This window comes from Olea europaea, chromosome 23 (genome assembly GCF_002742605.1).
Source record: "Olea europaea var. sylvestris chromosome 23, O_europaea_v1, whole genome shotgun sequence".
Classification (NCBI taxonomy): Eukaryota; Viridiplantae; Streptophyta; class Magnoliopsida; order Lamiales; family Oleaceae; genus Olea; species Olea europaea.
The window spans coordinates 10478489-10498128 of NC_036259.1; the positions used below are offsets into that span (position 1 = coordinate 10478489).

The window sequence follows — 19640 nt, forward strand, 5'->3', positions numbered from 1 at the left end:
GGTATCTATGGATTTTAGCACAAGTTTTGCTGTGAATTTTTATTTTTTTTTTCCCCTTTTAGCATCTTTTTGAGAATTTACTCATGGGTTTAATGAACAAATCATATAAGGAACTAGGTGTGCGAGAAGGGTTACGTACGTGTTCTAGGCTTAGATTATTTCCATGTCCCTTAAGAAGATGTGTAAAAGAACTTTTATCAAAAGAAAATATTTTGTTGAGATAAAATTTGACAACTTGAAGTACCAACTAGTTTTGGTGAAGCTACAACTTATCGGGTTGTGAAAGTCAAAGTTAATTGTTCTTTTTGTTCTAACACAATATCTACATTTTAGTTGGCATTTAAGATTAGATTGTGGATTGAAGCATAATAATGTGCAATTTGTGTGTGCTAGATCTTATTTTTGCCAGGTGCAACTGTTGTGCTTCAAATTGGTGTCTTGGGGATTGAAACATTCTTGCCAAGACATATCTGTTCATTTGAATTTTATTATTATTATTTTTTTCATAATATTTACATAAGCTCTATAGAATAAAAGATCAATCCATACAATTTAATAAAATTTAACCATGGTTAGAATTTTGACCCAAATGTCTTATACTTCTCTATGCCTTTTTTTGCAATTTTTCTATCAAACATTTTAAGGTTTTTAACTTTTATGTATTGCAATAATGTTTAGTTCTAGGTAAATTCTTTAGATCTCAATCGAAATGCTGTAAAGTGCAATGTTTCAACACTTTTTTGCATCACATTTACATTGTGGCTCTATTGGTATTCACTTCTTCCTCTCTTTATCTCAGTTGGTCTTGGAGGCCATTATATGTCTCCCTATTTTTTGTTTTTGGATTCTTCTGAATCTACCATTCGATTAAAATGACTCAAATATATTGACAACCCACCAGTTTATTGTTGTTTGAATTCTTCTGATTCTACCATTTGATTAGAATGCCTCAAATGTATTGAAAATTTACCAGTTTTCTCACTTCGAAGTATTAGTAGCCTTGAAGAAATCCTCCCCTTTTATAGATCTGAGAATTTTATCTAAGGTTTTCTAAGAGTTTTAATCCAAGCATATTTGTTCACTTGTTGTGTTGCGAAAGCTCTCTTGAAAGATCTTCAAACGGTGGTTTTCCAGGCTCAGTCCAACGTACATTTCTCTACCAACAACCAATCCAACCGGCTCCAAACCATAACCAAAATAATTCACCTCGATTGTTCTTCAATCTTACCCACATAGGACAAAAAAGGATGATGATTTGTGGTCATAAAGGCTAGGAGAAGACACCATAAAGGTATACTATGAAGGAACCACCAATTACATGAAGTAAACAGATGTTTTGGACACTTCTAGTGGCTGTTTTTTCGCTCACCAAGAGGGCAGCCGGGATTCTCCTTTTTCTTACACAAAGTCTCACAAAACATCACTAGAAAGAGGCTAGGGTTATATCCATATATATACTCTAGGGTTAAGCTTTAAGTTGGGCCATTAAAGAGGTAAACGGGCCAAGATTCAAGCCATCCAACAGGAATACAATTGGGTCGAGTGTAGCTCATGAACTTGGTTGTTGGGCTTATTTCATTCATCAGCATATGCCTATGAAATAATATTAACCCACGTTAACATCATAGCCCAGAATTTATTGGGTATCAAAAACCCAACAAATCTCCACCTTGATGCCCAATAAATCTGCAAGCAATCAAAACACACAATTAGCACTTGCATAATCAAAGTAGCCAATAAAATTGGATCACAAACCTTACCTCGTGTTTTCAAATTGAAACACATACAATACTTGCTCCATGTACTCACTGGGGTTAAGGTCAAAAACACCCAAGTAGAAGCAAATATTTAACAGTAAACAATCAAGAGCAAATGCACGTGCGATGACGATATACTATAGGATAACACACACGGATCTTTTTAGAAACACGTTCATATAGAACCATAGATTAACACCAAGTCAATCAAACCACGGTCAACCACATATGCAATACATGCGTAAATGACCCTAAGAAAATATCTCACCACACTTATCATATCCCATTCTGTGTTGTTCACACCTCGAGAACACATATCTCCTCTCATCACCCACCAAGCTCACTAGACAGATCACTCAACTCATATCTAACTGGCAAGTCACAATAGACCCTAAGTCCACGGGATAATCCTCTATCTCCACATCACTTCTTCCAACCTACGTGAATAATGGGTCTCCACCTAATAGAAGTGATAGAAGTGTCTCTCTCACACTCCACTTGATCACGGTCTCTTTCCAGATGAAGAATTCTAGACATTTGATCACATCTCCACTCGTGATCCAAATATCACACTCCACATCCCCGGTACAAACCACCATGTATCCCTAGGCATTTATACTTCACCTTACCAAAAGATACACAACACACTACTAATACATCTCAAACTCACTATGACAAATTAACACCTTTCGGTGACCACAAAGGTTACTCCAGTCACTAAAGCTCCAAAAATTCCACAAAGAAAACGGCGAAGGTGGCACTTACAAAGAAAAATTGAAAAAAGAGTCGGTTACTTCACAACCCTCACAAAGGAAGCTCACAAAGATAAAGAATGTAACTCACATAATCTCACAAACCACACAGGCTCACAAAGATAAAGGAGAGAAATGGTTGCCCAACTTTCTTCTCACTACCACACTCTCACACCACTCACAGAGCAAATAGAGTACGCCACAAAATTTAACCCACTATGCATGTAAACATATTACACAAAGTAATAAAATGACACTCAATTCATGTAATTACACACATCAAACAAGTTGAAAGTTTAACATCAATATTGCAACAAAATTAAGTGATCACTGATAAGTGTGTTTTTGCACACTTATTTAGGTCACAAACATAACTTAATTACGAATAAAATGATTGAATTGTGACTTAATTTCATTACATTTGTGAATTGTAGGTAACACCGATGAACATGGTGAAATGCATCAGAAAAGACGCGAAAAATGACTAAAATGACACAAAGTGAAAGTTCAATGACCAAGGTGTAATTACCCAAAAGTTGACCCGATGAACAAATCAAGAAATTGAGTTTGCCTAATACAAATTGATGACATTTTGGGATGATGGAATGTGAAGAATGAAGAAAAGATGCAAAGAAGTGGAAGATTAAAGTAAAAGGACCAAATTGTAGGAACTGAAAGATTTATTCTACCATGCGGTCGCATGGTAGAAACGTCGTGCGGCCGCACGAAGTGATGCAGGGATTTATATTGGAAAAAGATGATAACCATGCGGCCGCACGGATTAAAACCATGCGGTCGCATGGTACAATTGCAGCGCGAATTTTTTCTTTCCTTATCCGATTGAAATACCTATGGTAACCTAATTTTTCACGGGATATAAATATCAAAAACATTCCAGAGACGCCCAGAACGTAATTGGAGGCCGAAAAACAACCCTTGGAAAGGATTTGAGCGCAAGAACAAAGATTGACACGAAGAACTTCAAGATTTATTCAAGTTTTATAACCCGGTGATGTCTTATGTACAAACTTTGATATATTTTGTTATTTTAAGCATGCTAGGCTAGATTTTTATTATGCTAGGAGATCGATGAATCATGTGATTTGAATTTTAATATTCTAGTTTTGCAATTTGATGTTAAGACACAATTTCTATTATGTTGAATGATTTATATGCAATTGATGTTTCCGCAATTAAGGGCTCGTAATTGTGTGAGTTTAAGTGATTTATTCTTGCATTCGAGAGAATTGGAATAGATTTGACATAGTATAAATCATCGTAGGGTCCGATAGTGGATAGAAATATATCGCTATACTCTATGTGAATCTTTAAATGTTCATAAAATTGCATGTATTTTTACATATGGTCTTGTCATAGAAATATAGACCGGTGGTATGTAGAGATAGGTTTGATACATCTCGAGAGAGAGTATTGGATAGACTTAGAAACATTGATTCGTCAAAATTGAAATGTGTTGTCATATTGTGAAACTAGGATTTAAAGTGATAATTGCATGGGAATTCGTGATCCTAGCGTATTTCATTCCCAATAATTATAACAAGTGTGTTCTCAACTTTTAGATTTCATTCTTGAGTTTAATTTATTGTTTTGTATATTAATTTCAATTTAATCATAAAAAAAAATTGCATAATTGAGGTTCAATTAGGTCTACATCCACTTTGGTAATTTAGTTTCGGTTAAGTCTAAGGAAGATAAAATTTGAACTAATCAATCTCTATGGGACGATATTCGAACTCATTGAATCCACTTTATTATTTGTTAACGAATCGTACACTTGCGGTGGTTTAAAATAGAAAGAAATAATTTCGTGAACAACCACATACATGCAGAAAAGATTACACACAAATGCAATGCAATAACGAGGTTTACTCTCTCAATAAACCTCACTGGGTCATCACTCGACCCTACAACCATATTCGCCTCATCTCTGTCCTCATCCTTCCTTTTATTATCATCTTAGAACAATCTATGCCACCATGTCCAAATTTTATAACAGTTAAAACATATTTTATTTTTCGCATTTGTCTTAGACCTATACATGCCAACAATACCAAATAATGACCAAGAGCAAAGTACTGACACATAATTCACACAGAACAGTCAAGTAAATTTTCCTAAGGTCACATGCAATTCTATCGTTGTAGAAAAATTGGTGACAAATTCACATAGAATTTAAGATAATTAACATGTAATTCATATGTCTAGCAACAAGCAATGGTTACCCCAAACCTAACGTCACCTCACACGATGACTTCTAATGCGAAAAATAAATAATTAACCTACACATTAATTTTAACTGCAATAATAAAAAGCAAAGAACACGATACCGAGCAGACCACGTCTGAAGGTCCATAAATATCGAGACATGCGAATTCATCACTTTAGGATTACCACTATTCGTCCTAAAGTCTCTGGAAACTGCAGTAACCAAAAAATCACGATCGAGTCCCGAACGCCCGAGGAACAACGCTGTCCAGATTCTACTGCGTACCCTGAAATAGAAAAGCGCCCTCACGCGCGTCCTATCTTCTCTGGGCGTGGGCTTCACGCGCTGGCCCACGCTCCGCTGGGATGATACACGCGCCGGACAACCAAAACCGCCAGCACCTGCACGTCACGCCAGTGATCTCCGTTTCCCAAAACTCCTTCTAATTGGTTAGAAAACACCAAAACAGGGGCTGATTTTTAACAGTTTTCTGGACAGTTTTTCGATCTGATTTCTACTGCGTTTTCGTCGATTTTTTGGACGATTTCAGGTAGATTTCACGAGCCAAAACCTTCACCTTGAAACTCTGATACCAATTGTTGCGAAAGCTCTCTTGAAAGATCTTCAAACGGTGGTTTTCCAAGTTCAATCCAACGTACCTTTCTCTACCAACAACCAATACAATCGGCTCCAAACCACAACTAAAATAATTCATCTCAATTGTTCTTCAATCTTACCCACGTAGGATAAGAAAGGATGATAATTTGTGGCCACAAAGGCTAGGAGAAGACACCACAAAGATATACTATGAAGGAACCACCGATTACACAAAGTAAATAAGTGTTTTGGACACTTCTAGTAGCTGTTTATATATATACTATAGGGTTAGACTTTAAGTTGGGCCATTAAAGAGGTAAACGGGCCAAGATTCAAGTCATTCAGAAGGAATACAATTGGGTCGGGTGTAGCTCATGAACTTGGTTGTTGGACTTATTTCATTTATCGGCCTATACCTATGAAATAATATTAACTCACGTTAACATCATAACACGAAATTTATTGGGTATCAAAAACCCAACATGTTGTATTCAGATATTTACAAAACAAAGATCTGATGCTTTGCTTTATATTGCTTTTAGGAAAAATTCTGGGCAAAGGTTGATTCATGGAGATTTACCTAGGGATTGTTTAATTCTTGCGTCTTTCTTTCTCTAATGGAAATTCTTTATTTCAGTTGCATTTCTCATTAACGAGGTTATAGATTTATGGTAAACCTGAATTTTTGTGTCCATTTCTGTCTAAAGGTTTAAGCCTCAAATAAAGGTTTTTTGGACAGAATTTGGACAGGGGTGCTGTCGTGGCAATGCCTTGTTGGCCTGTTTTTCTTTTTTCTTTTTCTTTTTTTTTTTATCTTTCAATAGAAACCCGCAAAGTGTATTCTCTGTAACTTTTCTGTTGTTTTTTCCTGTACTTATAGTATTTCTCTTGTTTAAAATTGGTTCAATCTGGACAACTATTGATATCATCGAATGTTAATTTTTTTATTTTATTTTTTTTTTTTTTTGGTGGATAACAAGGTCTTGTACACCTCTTGAAACGTTACTATTTAAACGAAATAATAGTCCACACACCTTTGCCGTTGTTTTATTTTTGAAGTCATTAATTCATGAGATAATTTCTTCCATGACTCCCCAAATTTGACATTTCACTTTGCCAAAAACTTTATTCAAACCTTTCATTTGTGCTGCACAGAATTTCAAACCTTTCAAGTGCGTGCATGCGGGTGGAGAACGAATGGATGAAATTCATCCATTTCACTATCAACTCGTGTGGGTGGAGAACGAATGGATGAAATGCGTCCATTTCACTGTCAGTTGACCAATAAATATAAAATTTTACTATTTTTGACCAACTGAACGGAGGGTAAAACCATCCGTTCACTTAAAATAATTAAAAAAAAATGGAGAAAAGCCTAAAAGCTTCTTCCCCACTCCACCCCCAAAATCCAAACTATAAAGCTCATCCGCCACCGACTAGCAGTGGCGACCCACCCACATCAGGCCGCACCGAAAACCATCAAAACTATAACATTTTTGTGGAGGGAGGAGTTGTATAGGTTATTGACCACATTTTTTATATTTATTTAAGTTGGAATTCTAGTAGTAACAATTATCTTTAGGAGAAATAACATGGTTGATCTTCCATATTTAAGAAGAAAGTAAGCTGATGTCCAAAAATTATTAAAAACTCACAAGTGCATGATATCGTGAACAAGTATTCAAAATGGACCATGAGTCTAGTGACAATGATAGATCAAATTTCTCTAGTTTATTTGATAGTTTCTCGAGTAAAAATTACTTTAGAATATGAGTTCAATTCATCTCTATGTGAAATACGTTGAATAAAAATTAAAGCGCCGAAAAAATAATGATATTTTTCTTTAGTTCAGCATATTTTTTGCGGAGTGGACCGGAGGCAAAGTATGATTATGGGTTTGGATCATCTGACGGTGGACGTTTTTATTTGCTTGATAAATGGTCAAGACTGTTAAATACAATCAATAGAATATAAAATAATGATGAACAGGTAAATCGTTTTAAAGATGAGTGGTCATTGAGAAAAAATTAAAATTAAACTCACTCCCCAAGTAATAAGGCGATGTGAAGTTCAATGACTACTGAAATATATAACTTTCAAATATCATATTGAAATAACAGTGATTCAAATAACACGCAACTAAAGACTGTAAGTTATACAATTTCAACCATGCAACATAGACAGCGTCAATGACAGGGTTAAAAAACGGGGAACACGTGACAGTATTTCATTGGACAATAGCACTTGTCAAAAGCCCGTGTCACCCTGTGCAAGCAGCATTATTGATACAATTTTCAACAGATTCTCAACTAAACTCAGTATAATAACAGCAACATGCTTCGAGCACTTGAAATGAACTTCATATTTCTGTTTCAATGTCCTATAAGTTCTCAACCATCTACTCATCCTTCCTTCCCCTAAAGTTTCTGGTCGGGATTTGGCGCAAGACCCTGGCATTCAGCTCCTTGCAAATATGCTGAATCTGTCATAGGACATTGTACACAAAGCCATCAACCTTATCTTCATATCTTTCATACAGAACGGGCGACGTGTGTGCAGTAACAAAACCTCAAAAGAAAGAATTTCAAAATCTCTTAAGTACAACGTAAGTCAGGCTTAGCAATAGATAAAATAGAGAAAATAACATACCAAAATTCATCCTAAGAAACCCATGCATGCCAAATGTACATATTCTTACGAAGGAACAATGTAACATGCAAGGTTCATGATATTGCTTTGGCATGGCTCTTCAAGGCTCAACGAGATGAACTATAATGAACTTAGCTTGCTCGAGTGAAAACTTCATATCGCCTTGCTACCTTGACTTCATACTTTGAGTGTATGCATTTGTCCTATATTTATATCATAAATGGCTTTCTCGATACAAAGAAAATGCCCGACTATATATAGCATTACATTAGTTACGGGCTTTCGATATCTTACTAATGCAGAAAAGGAGGGAAGACTTTTTCCAAAGACGTACGAAAAAGTCAGCATTTCTATATAATTATAATCAACCACAATAAAGTGAAAACCGCTGAATTGAGAAGGCAAAAAAAAGGCAATTAAGTCCACCATCTGTTCCTATCGATATAGTAAAATAATAAACGTAATTAACAAGATTTTTCACTAAGATCACTAGAACTAGAATTGAATTACATAAAATTATTCTTAAATTTATTTTGGGGTCACGAGTTTCATGCTAGAAGTGGAGACATTAGGGATAAATCTACAGGATGCCCCATTTTTTGCCGAGAGAAGTTGAAACGGCGCCGTAATGATGACACCACAATGAGCAAATTAATAGGAATCACCAAGTACTTGTTTGGTTATGCCTAGAGTAAAAAGTAAAGTTCCTTAAAAGTAATTTTTAAGTTTAGCTAAAGGAGATCAAAGAATTTTACCACGGATATAGTGATCAAGTAGAGTTTCATTCCTTTACTAGGTTTTATATGTGAAAAAAATAATAATATAGGTATAGCATTTGATTTTGGAGTATCACTCTTTTTACAAATTTAAATAAAATGTCTTGTGATCAAGTATGATTTGTTTTTTTAATTTAGGCCCTATTTAATAGGGATTTTGAGAATTGATTTTTTAACTATTAGAAAAAAGTGAGGGCCATCTGTGAGAAAAGAAGTCAAAAGTTACAGTTATAATAGTAAAATAACGACCAAAAAATTAATTTTTTGAAGTGAAAAATCACTCACAAACACCCCCTTAATAAATAAATAAATAAAGCTATTTTAACGGACTCACTTGTTTATCTACTAATAGTCAGAATGTAATGTGACATTAAATGATGATAAGATCAATAAAGTGAATGTCATAGTTATATATTTAATTAGCCTCATCATTCCATGCACATCATAACTGGTAATCATTCCTAGTGGAGAAAAATAACATTATTTTATGGTAAATTAGACGGGGAGCAACCAACAAGTAGTTGTTCTCACTAATCCACTCTAGAAAACAAGATTTCAATGAGGTATATTTAGCCTCCGAGGGCCAAGATTTATAAATTATCAAACTTCATTTTCAACAACATTTTTCAATGAATACACAAATATTTGCAACGCCTTATCCGCAACTTAATTTTATCTATTTATCAATTAAACCATTATAAATTCTTCCCAAACGGAATTAACTTTCAAATACTTTATGTGCTTTCTTTTAAGTAATCACTTTTGTGATGTTCATTTTTTGACATACATTTTTTTATTGTATCATCTCTGATTCACTTTTATATGTGAATAATAATATATCGATAATTTAATTTAGACTATATCTCTTTTCATTTTTTTAGATATGTATGATATATCCAATGTCTAGTGGTCAAGTCGAGTTTTATAAATCTAGCATTCGATTTAGAGTATAACTCTTTTTTCCAGATTTAAATAAAATATCTTGTGATCCAATTGATTTTAATTGAAATTCTCCATTGATCCTCAACCATCTACTCATCCTTCCTTCCCCTAAAGTTTCTGGTCGGGATTTGGCGCAAGACCCTGGCATTCAGCTCCTTGCAAATATGCTGAATCTGTCATAGGACATTGTACACAAAGCCATCAACCTTATCTTCATATCTTTCATACAGAACGGGCGACGTGTGTGCAGTAACAAAACCTCAAAAGAAAGAATTTCAAAATCTCTTAAGTACAACGTAAGTCAGGCTTAGCAATAGATAAAATAGAGAAAATAACATACCAAAATTCATCCTAAGAAACCCATGCATGCCAAATGTACATATTCTTACGAAGGAACAATGTAACATGCAAGGTTCATGATATTGCTTTGGCATGGCTCTTCAAGGCTCAACGAGATGAACTATAATGAACTTAGCTTGCTCGAGTGAAAACTTCATATCGCCTTGCTACCTTGACTTCATACTTTGAGTGTATGCATTTGTCCTATATTTATATCATAAATGGCTTTCTCGATACAAAGAAAATGCCCGACTATATATAGCATTACATTAGTTACGGGCTTTCGATATCTTACTAATGCAGAAAAGGAGGGAAGACTTTTTCCAAAGACGTACGAAAAAGTCAGCATTTCTATATAATTATAATCAACCACAATAAAGTGAAAACCGCTGAATTGAGAAGGCAAAAAAAAGGCAATTAAGTCCACCATCTGTTCCTATCGATATAGTAAAATAATAAACGTAATTAACAAGATTTTTCACTAAGATCACTAGAACTAGAATTGAATTACATAAAATTATTCTTAAATTTATTTTGGGGTCACGAGTTTCATGCTAGAAGTGGAGACATTAGGGATAAATCTACAGGATGCCCCATTTTTTGCCGAGAGAAGTTGAAACGGCGCCGTAATGATGACACCACAATGAGCAAATTAATAGGAATCACCAAGTACTTGTTTGGTTATGCCTAGAGTAAAAAGTAAAGTTCCTTAAAAGTAATTTTTAAGTTTAGCTAAAGGAGATCAAAGAATTTTACCACGGATATAGTGATCAAGTAGAGTTTCATTCCTTTACTAGGTTTTATATGTGAAAAAAATAATAATATAGGTATAGCATTTGATTTTGGAGTATCACTCTTTTTACAAATTTAAATAAAATGTCTTGTGATCAAGTATGATTTGTTTTTTTAATTTAGGCCCTATTTAATAGGGATTTTGAGAATTGATTTTTTAACTATTAGAAAAAAGTGAGGGCCATCTGTGAGAAAAGAAGTCAAAAGTTACAGTTATAATAGTAAAATAACGACCAAAAAATTAATTTTTTGAAGTGAAAAATCACTCACAAACACCCCCTTAATAAATAAATAAATAAAGCTATTTTAACGGACTCACTTGTTTATCTACTAATAGTCAGAATGTAATGTGACATTAAATGATGATAAGATCAATAAAGTGAATGTCATAGTTATATATTTAATTAGCCTCATCATTCCATGCACATCATAACTGGTAATCATTCCTAGTGGAGAAAAATAACATTATTTTATGGTAAATTAGACGGGGAGCAACCAACAAGTAGTTGTTCTCACTAATCCACTCTAGAAAACAAGATTTCAATGAGGTATATTTAGCCTCCGAGGGCCAAGATTTATAAATTATCAAACTTCATTTTCAACAACATTTTTCAATGAATACACAAATATTTGCAACGCCTTATCCGCAACTTAATTTTATCTATTTATCAATTAAACCATTATAAATTCTTCCCAAACGGAATTAACTTTCAAATACTTTATGTGCTTTCTTTTAAGTAATCACTTTTGTGATGTTCATTTTTTGACATACATTTTTTTATTGTATCATCTCTGATTCACTTTTATATGTGAATAATAATATATCGATAATTTAATTTAGACTATATCTCTTTTCATTTTTTTAGATATGTATGATATATCCAATGTCTAGTGGTCAAGTCGAGTTTTATAAATCTAGCATTCGATTTAGAGTATAACTCTTTTTTCCAGATTTAAATAAAATATCTTGTGATCCAATTGATTTTAATTGAAATTCTCCATTGATTTTAAAATTTAATAAAAGTACTTTGACAAAAAATTATTGGGATATTAAAAAGATTAATGTTGCTTATCTTGGAATGATCAATGAAGTGGATGTCAATTGGCCTTATCATTTCATAAGCATATTCCCGATAGGTATGAATAATATTTGAAAGTTACAAATTCGACCCTAAAATCACTCGCAAGGGTTGAATAGGTGAATACCGCGAAATTAAAATTACCAATTAAAAGTAAAAAGTCACTTTCTAATTGTTCTAGATGTTGAATTGCCACAATAATCAATAAAGCACGGGATTTGTTGACGGAAAAAATCCTTCGCATGATTAAAACCTCCAGGACTAAGCCAATGACTTCCACTATATACAATAAGAACTTACAACATGATTCAACCTAGAAAACCTCACTGATCTAATTCATGCAATTTCCAAGACCCGCTGGACCGTACTTTACTCACACCTACTCCTGATCTTCAAGAATTGTCTATCTTCTCGAATCACCAAGAACACTTTGTTCTTGCACTCTTCCTGTATTTCTGGTCCAACTTCCCTAAATTTTTAGCAACCTCTAGAAGCTATTAAGAAAGTAACTTCTAGATTATGTTTAGGAAGTGGGTGTTTTGGATTATGTGATTTTGATATTTTTCCCAACTTGTGCTTGATTGATCTCAAAATGTAGAATTGTTGTTTTATCTCCCAAAGAACGTTATGAAGGTAGAATATAATAATCAATGCCCCTTTTCATGAAGTGGGCTTGTTTATTTATAGTAGAAAGGTGTTGGGTGATATGAGCCAGATAGAACTCTTTAAAAATGTGAATTAGGGTTTCTTGGAAAATAGCGTCGCTCGAGCGACAGGCAAGCGACAGGCGGGTGACAATGATTTTGTTTTGGACTCTCAAGCATTAACTTAGCGATAGGCTAGTGTAATTCCGATAACTCTTTCTCCATGTTCCATACTCGGACATTAAGACTCCTAACCCATTTATACAGTCTACCAGCAAACTCTTAGACATTTACAACTCTTTTAATAGTAATTCTTTTGTCTAAAGAATAGCCAATACAATTAAAACCTAACACAGTACAACGAATGATACAAGAAGAATAAGAAACAAGTTTTTTCACTAATCTACTCTAGAACACACAATTTCGAGAGATGGTGATGTTCATTGACTACTTCTAGTGGTTTCTTTTAAATATTAGTTCTCTACGTCTCATGATCGACCTAAATCAATTATGTCAAGTGATTTGGCAGGGGAACGTAATTTTTGGGTTCATTATTCTCTTGGGATTGGTACTAATACTTTGGCAGAAGTATCAGCTCTTAAGATAGGCCTTCAAATATGCTATGGCCTTGGTATAGAGAGGATTGCTATAGAAACAGATTATAGTATGGTGGTTCATTTGTTTCATCATCGTGTTACCATACCTTGGGCTATCCAGCTAATTTGGGAGGATATTTTAGAGCTTGCTTAGATTATATCTACTGATATATCACATATTTATCGAAAAAGTAAATCAAGCAGCGGATTCTTAAGCACGTCTTAGAACTCAAGGTCATTCAAATTTCTTAAAATCAATCTCTAGTTTCCCTGTTTCTACAATTGGTTGCATTTGTTTAGATAAATATAGTTTTCCTTCTTTTCACTCTTCGCGATTGCTTGTAACCACGATTTTCCTCCACCAAAAGTGTGGGTTTACCAATAAAAGTAAAAAATAATAAATAATAAATAAAAAAGTTAAGGACTTGGTGGAGTCAAAATTCCACGATCTATCAAGATATGCTTAATAATGTGTTTAAAGTTGAATCCACTCCTTTGGGGGGAGAGTTGAGATGTTCTTGAAGAAGTTGATGTTGACCTCTCCAAAAAAAGGGGGTGGGGTGGGAAAGAAAGGTGCAAATCATTGAGATCTCTACTCAATAAGATAAAGAGGGCGTGGGAAAGAAAGGCACAAACCATTGAGATCTCTACTCAAGAAGATAATGAAAAATAATTTAAATCATTGGCTTCTCCAATATCTGTTGAAAAGGCTAAAAATTTGTTATTTCACCAAGAGCTTATTCACGGTTGAAGTTGAGATTAGTCGATTCACTTTTAAACTCGACAATACTCATAACGAACTTGAAGACTCTACGTGTAATGCCCACTAACTCAGAGATACAAGGAGCACGGTGAACAAAGGTAGCCGTGAGAGAGTGCAAGATGAGCGATCGCACGAGGCCTCAATATTAAAGGGGAACAAAAAATAAAAGTTTTGTTATAGGTTTATATATATGTCTAACATATTTATTAATTTTAAAATTTTAAAGTTTTACTATTATGTTAAGTTAAAGTGCATAATATTTATGAAAAAGAAAAGTGAAAAAAAAATTAATATTACATTAATATTTTTTAATTTAATATGCTATTTAAAAAGTATATTTATTTTTTCTAATTTTAATCTATCTTGCTTTAGGAAAAAAATTATCTTAAATTATCTATTTTATGAATACTATCTATTTTTCATTATTGAGATATTTGTTTGTTCTTTTAATGTTGAATTTTAAGTTAGCAATATGTTGCATAACACACCGTTGAATTTTGCATTTACTTTAATTTTGGGGGCCTAATTTTTGAACTTCGCCTCGGGCCCGACAATCACAGGACCGGCCCTGGTCCTTCGAACTGAGGAAGATTCTCAAATCTAACTTTATGAATCTGATTTACACTTGTTTGATTCGATATGGTGCAAATTGACTTGCGGGAAAATTTCATAAGAGATTAATTATGATACATTTCAAAAACAAGAAAACAAATTTCAAATTTCAAAAATCAGATTTTTATTAAAAATTATTTATCATTTAGTTAATTAATTAATTATTTTAGCAATTAAAAATATTTAAGTCACAAATTTATATAATTTGGTCACAAATTAACGATTTAATTCGTCACTTATTATTTTTTGGTCACAAATCAAAAATTTGATGTCACAAATTACTTTGCGATCACAATTCAAAAAATTTATAAATCACAATTTGTTCATCGGTCACAAATCGAAAAATTTATAAGTCACGATTTATTTATTGGTCACAAATCACAAATATTACAAGTCACAACTTCTTATATAGTCACAAATTATCAAATTATCGGTCATGGATTAACAATTTTTCAAATCACAATTTATTTTTTTCATTGGTCACTTATTATTGGTCATAGATTAACCAATTTAATGGTCACAGTCAACCAAATAATTTGTGACCACTACCAAAAAAATAATGCATAACCTAAAAAATATTATTGGTCACAATGCATTTACTCGTTGTAAATTATTGGATTAATTAGTTACGATAAATTTTTCGATAATTTAATCAATCGTGAGTCACAATTGGGAGTCACAATCACAATTTTCATGTTACGTATCCAATTATGAGTCACAATTCTCATCGCCATCACCATCACTATTGCCGCCACCCAGCACACACCAACACAAACACCACAATTGGGAGTCACAGTCCACACAACCACCAGATCCGTTGAGTGCCGCCACCATAGCACCTCAAACAACCCACTGCAACACTTCAAACAGACCACCGTCACCCTTTGAATATTGCCAATGAACTCCCATCGCCAGATCAGCCACCCACCGCAACACCGCAACCACACAAACACCGTCGTTGCCACCACACAAAATCCACGATCGCCACAGATCAGGGGTTTTGTAGCATACCACTACTGCACGAAATCTACAATGCTGCAACAATCGTAGCACACCACCACACAAAATCCACAACGCTGTAACAAAAGGGGAATCACCGTCGCGCACACACCACCACAACCTCACGCCACCTCCGTTGAATACACACGCCCAGACCCACGTACACACACACACACACACACCCACGCACATACACACAGTCACAGATCGCCAAACACCATAAACGCCAACACCGTAACCTCACGCCACCGTCGCCGCTCACACATCAACACACCCACGCACATACACACGATCATAGATCGCCACACACCATCAACACCAACCACCACCAGTCCATTATAAGCTCCTCCAACAACCACTTCGCCACCATCAACACCAACACGCAAACAAGAAGAGAAAAGGGGATGAAAGTGAGAGGTTCGCAGCGGCGCTGCATCTTCCGGTGGATGGATGGCATCCCTGCAGCATCCAATAATGGATCGAGGGTGGTGATTGCCCGGCGATTCCCAAGACAGTGGCGACGACAGGGGAGGCGACTGGGTTGAAGGAGAATTGTAGAGAGAGAGAGGAGTGTGGGAATTAAATTTTGATTAGGGTTTGTGTTTATATATATTTTATTAATTTAATTAATTTTTAATTATATTAATTAATTAAAAATTTTCTAGAAATACTTAACATGGTATCTTATTTATGAAATGTGGATTTTTAATCTATTAGAATCTGTAATTTCCACTTGACTTGCACCTATCTCCTTTCCTTTTTTTCGTTTTTGTTGAACATTAGTGTGAACTTCTTTTTTCGTTATGATGGATGTGTATCATGGACTTCCCTTATTTCTAGCTTGTTCCTTGTTTTGCAGTGAATTTATGGATTTGAATACTTCTCACGCTGAATTCTAATTTGTAAATTCAACTTTTGCGACAATATGTGTGTTATTTTTTCTTGATAAGCTTTTCGTAGTAAAACTGTCGCCGATACCACAATTTACCACAGAATTAGCAGAAAAAATATGTGGAGTTTGCCTTTTGAATTTCAATGGTTGGTGACAAATTTTTTTTGAAAAAATTTAATATATTTAGATAAAATTTGATAAAATATATACTTTAAAAATTGAAGGATGATAATTCATTGACCAGGTGAGCACCAATGTCTCCTAGTCAATGACATTCGTTAAAACTCTGAATCTACCCTAATTGAATGCAATGCGAAGAACCCTTCAACTAGTGCTTCACCAAGGCCTAGGCTCGATATTACGAAAACTAGATATCATAGGATTAAATTAAAACTACACTTGCGACAATAGCAATTAAATCCTTAACCATTACAAAGACCTATTTATTTTAACGAAGCTTTTCCTATATATTCCCAGTTCAGAAATACTCATTTTCAACCACATTCATTTTTTAACTAAATATTTTTCAAAATTTTATTATTCAGAAACTCTTTCTTTCCAAAAAAGGGCTAAGGGCATAATTTCATCTTCAAAAAGTAAGTTCGAGATGGTGGGAAACTTTTGTACTCATATGACATGTAGAATACACTAGAATTTTGTACAAGTGTGCAAATGAACACTTGGCACCAATGAGAACCATTCATCCTCCATCATAGTCCAATCATGCCAACATCCAACAAAATCAAAACTCCCTATTCGTGTTGTCACGTCAACTTTCCACTCACGAGCAAGCAAAAGAAACAGAAACTAGAAACTGTATAATTTGTATTCGTGTGTGAGGAAAAAATAAGAGAGAAAGAGTGTGTACAAATATATCAATGGCCTCAACAGCGTGCTTCTTGCTCAACCATGCAGGTGCAGCATTCTCTACTTACAGATCCTCGTCTAGCAGCTACCTGCCATCACTCAAGCCTACACGGCTGATTTGCCGTGCGCAGGATCAGGCAGCACTTCATCAAGAAGATGGTGCAGCCACCATTTCTCGAAGACTGGCTCTCACTGTTTTAATTGGGGCTGCTGCCATTGGATCCAAGGTTTCACCTGCTGATGCCGCCTATGGAGAATCTGGTAAGGCCTAAATCATAAATTCTGAGAAGTACGCGCATTGGGATCTACGTTTTCATTCAACTGTTCTTGAGATTTCAACTAGTGATAACAGATTTATTGTATGTCGAATCAAGAAATGTTAGAGGTGAAGACAACGAAAGCAAAAGGAATCAGAAAGAAAGAAAGAAAAGGACACACAAATTTATAATGGTTCATCTTCAACATGAGAACTACCTACATCGCCTGAGGTTTTCCATGGAAGACAGAGAATTTAAAGTTTTCTTATGCCACTCTAAACGTTTTAAGTAGCATCAGGCGATGCTACGTTGGAGGCCAAACTTTGAACTAGGCGAGGCCCAAGCATAAACAAGCTTTTTTTCATTTTAATATAGTTTTGTATTTTTAATCAATCTAAAAATATTTAATAATTAAAATAATAGTTATCAAACATCTAAAATTATAATATACTCTATTTAAAAAAGGGAAGAGAAAAGCAAGCCTAGGTGCCGAAAATCGCGTACCTAGACCTGAAGCGAAGAATTTTGCCCATGTGTCGTGTCTAGACACAATTTTTAAAACACTGCGCCAAAGCAGAGGAGCGTTGTCACCTAAATTTTTTTGAATAGAGTAGGAATATTAAGATGTCATAATAGTCCATCAATTAATGTGTGAAAACTTAAATGCAGCCAACATATTTGGGAAGCCAAAGACAAACACAGATTTCTTGCCATACAATGGGGATGGATTCAAGTTGTCAGTTCCCTCAAAGTGGAACCAAAGCAGAGAAGTGGAATACCCTGGTCAACTTCTTAGATATGAGGACAACTTCGATCCCAACAGCAATGTCGTTGTTATGGTCAACCCGACTAAAAAGAAATCCGTCACTGACTATGGTTCCCCTCAGGACTTCCTCTCTCAAGTAATCAATCATCTTCATTATTATTTTCACCGACGACCATGTCTAGTATATAAGTCCATAGACTCGTCCAGCCTACCAAACTTGCTTCATCCATATCCTTGTAACAAACTTTTACCTGACTTTTCTACGTGCAGGTGGACTATCTGCTGGGAAAACAAGTCTACTTTGGCAAAACTGATGCAGAGGTAAACAAATCACTTATAGCACAGTTTTAAGCATCTCAATCAGAATTGAATAACAAAACAGGTTGGAAATATATGAGCAGGGTGGATTCGATTCAGATGCAGTGGCAACTGCAAACATATTGGAGAGTTCAACACCGGTGATCGGTGGGAAACCGTACTATTTCATATCAGTATTGACGAGAACGGCTGATGGAGATGAAGGCGGTAAACACCATCTGATAATGGCCACGGTTTCAGGTGGCAAACTATACATTTGCAAGGCTCAAGCAGGAGACAAGAGATGGTTTAAAGGTGCGAAAAAATTTGTTGAGAAAACTGCAAGTTCTTTCAATGTTGCTTAAGATGGGGATATGGTTAGTATACATAAACAGGGTGTTTGTTTGTGTTGTAAAAGCAGTCAATGAGCTATAGTGATGGAGGTTTTTGCATAAAATCCCCTTATCATGGCTTCAAGAATGTTGAACTTTTACATCAATTGTCGAATTTGAATCGAACTTGATTCTGTAAAAGAACACACGTGTGGTCTTGCTCGGTTTTCACAATAAAGGGGTCGGTGGATGAATGGACATGCTCCGATACCTAAATAGATTTAAGAGGTCAATAGCAAGAAATGAAATACAAAGTTTTGACTTAGTTTCTAGCATTTTACGAGATATCACTTGTTGAGAGGAAGAGAACTTCTGCACCTAAGATTGGTCCTAGAATTCCAAGTAATGACATCGCTATTGAAGCTTTCAAGAATGGTCGAGAACAAAATCCCTTCTCGATCTACTTAGCCAGGCAAGTTGAGCAAGGAATTCAACCCAACAAAATGGTTCTCCGGAGGTTACATCGACACTAAATTTCTTCGTCATACGTTGATCAACCAGAATCTTCCACAGTATTATTGAGTAAATAACCCGTTCCCCATATATCTCTAAACATTTGACAAGTTATTTGCTATGAATGCATTTACATGGCACAAAGTACGCCACAACAAATCGCGTTAACGTTCTAACTACGCAAGAGGGAAT

The 19640-nt window shown here is 34.9% G+C and overlaps 1 protein-coding gene across 1 annotated transcript; it reads left to right on the forward strand.

Moving 5' to 3' along the window:
* Nucleotides 1-17217: 17217 nt before the first annotated feature.
* Nucleotides 17218-19189, forward strand: LOC111372354 (oxygen-evolving enhancer protein 2, chloroplastic-like). The gene is made up of 4 exons (XM_022994649.1): nucleotides 17218-17544; nucleotides 18210-18442; nucleotides 18577-18627; nucleotides 18708-19189. The coding sequence occupies exons 1-4, from the start codon at nucleotides 17295-17297 to the stop codon at nucleotides 18966-18968; spliced, it is 795 nt and encodes a 264-aa protein (XP_022850417.1). The 5' UTR covers nucleotides 17218-17294; the 3' UTR covers nucleotides 18969-19189.
* The last annotated feature ends 451 nt before the right edge of the window (nucleotides 19190-19640 follow it).

Bases quoted from the DNA above. Each gene is read 5' to 3' on its own strand.
- LOC111372354 (XM_022994649.1), top strand. From the start codon at position 17,295: ATGGCCTCAACAGCGTGCTTCTTGCTCAACCATGCAGGTGCAGCATTC. The intron at 17,545-18,209 runs GTAAGGCCTAAA...ACTTAAATGCAG, and splicing joins TGCCGCCTATGGAGAATCTG to CCAACATATTTGGGAAGCCA. The intron at 18,628-18,707 runs GTAAACAAATCA...ATATATGAGCAG, and splicing joins TTGGCAAAACTGATGCAGAG to GGTGGATTCGATTCAGATGC.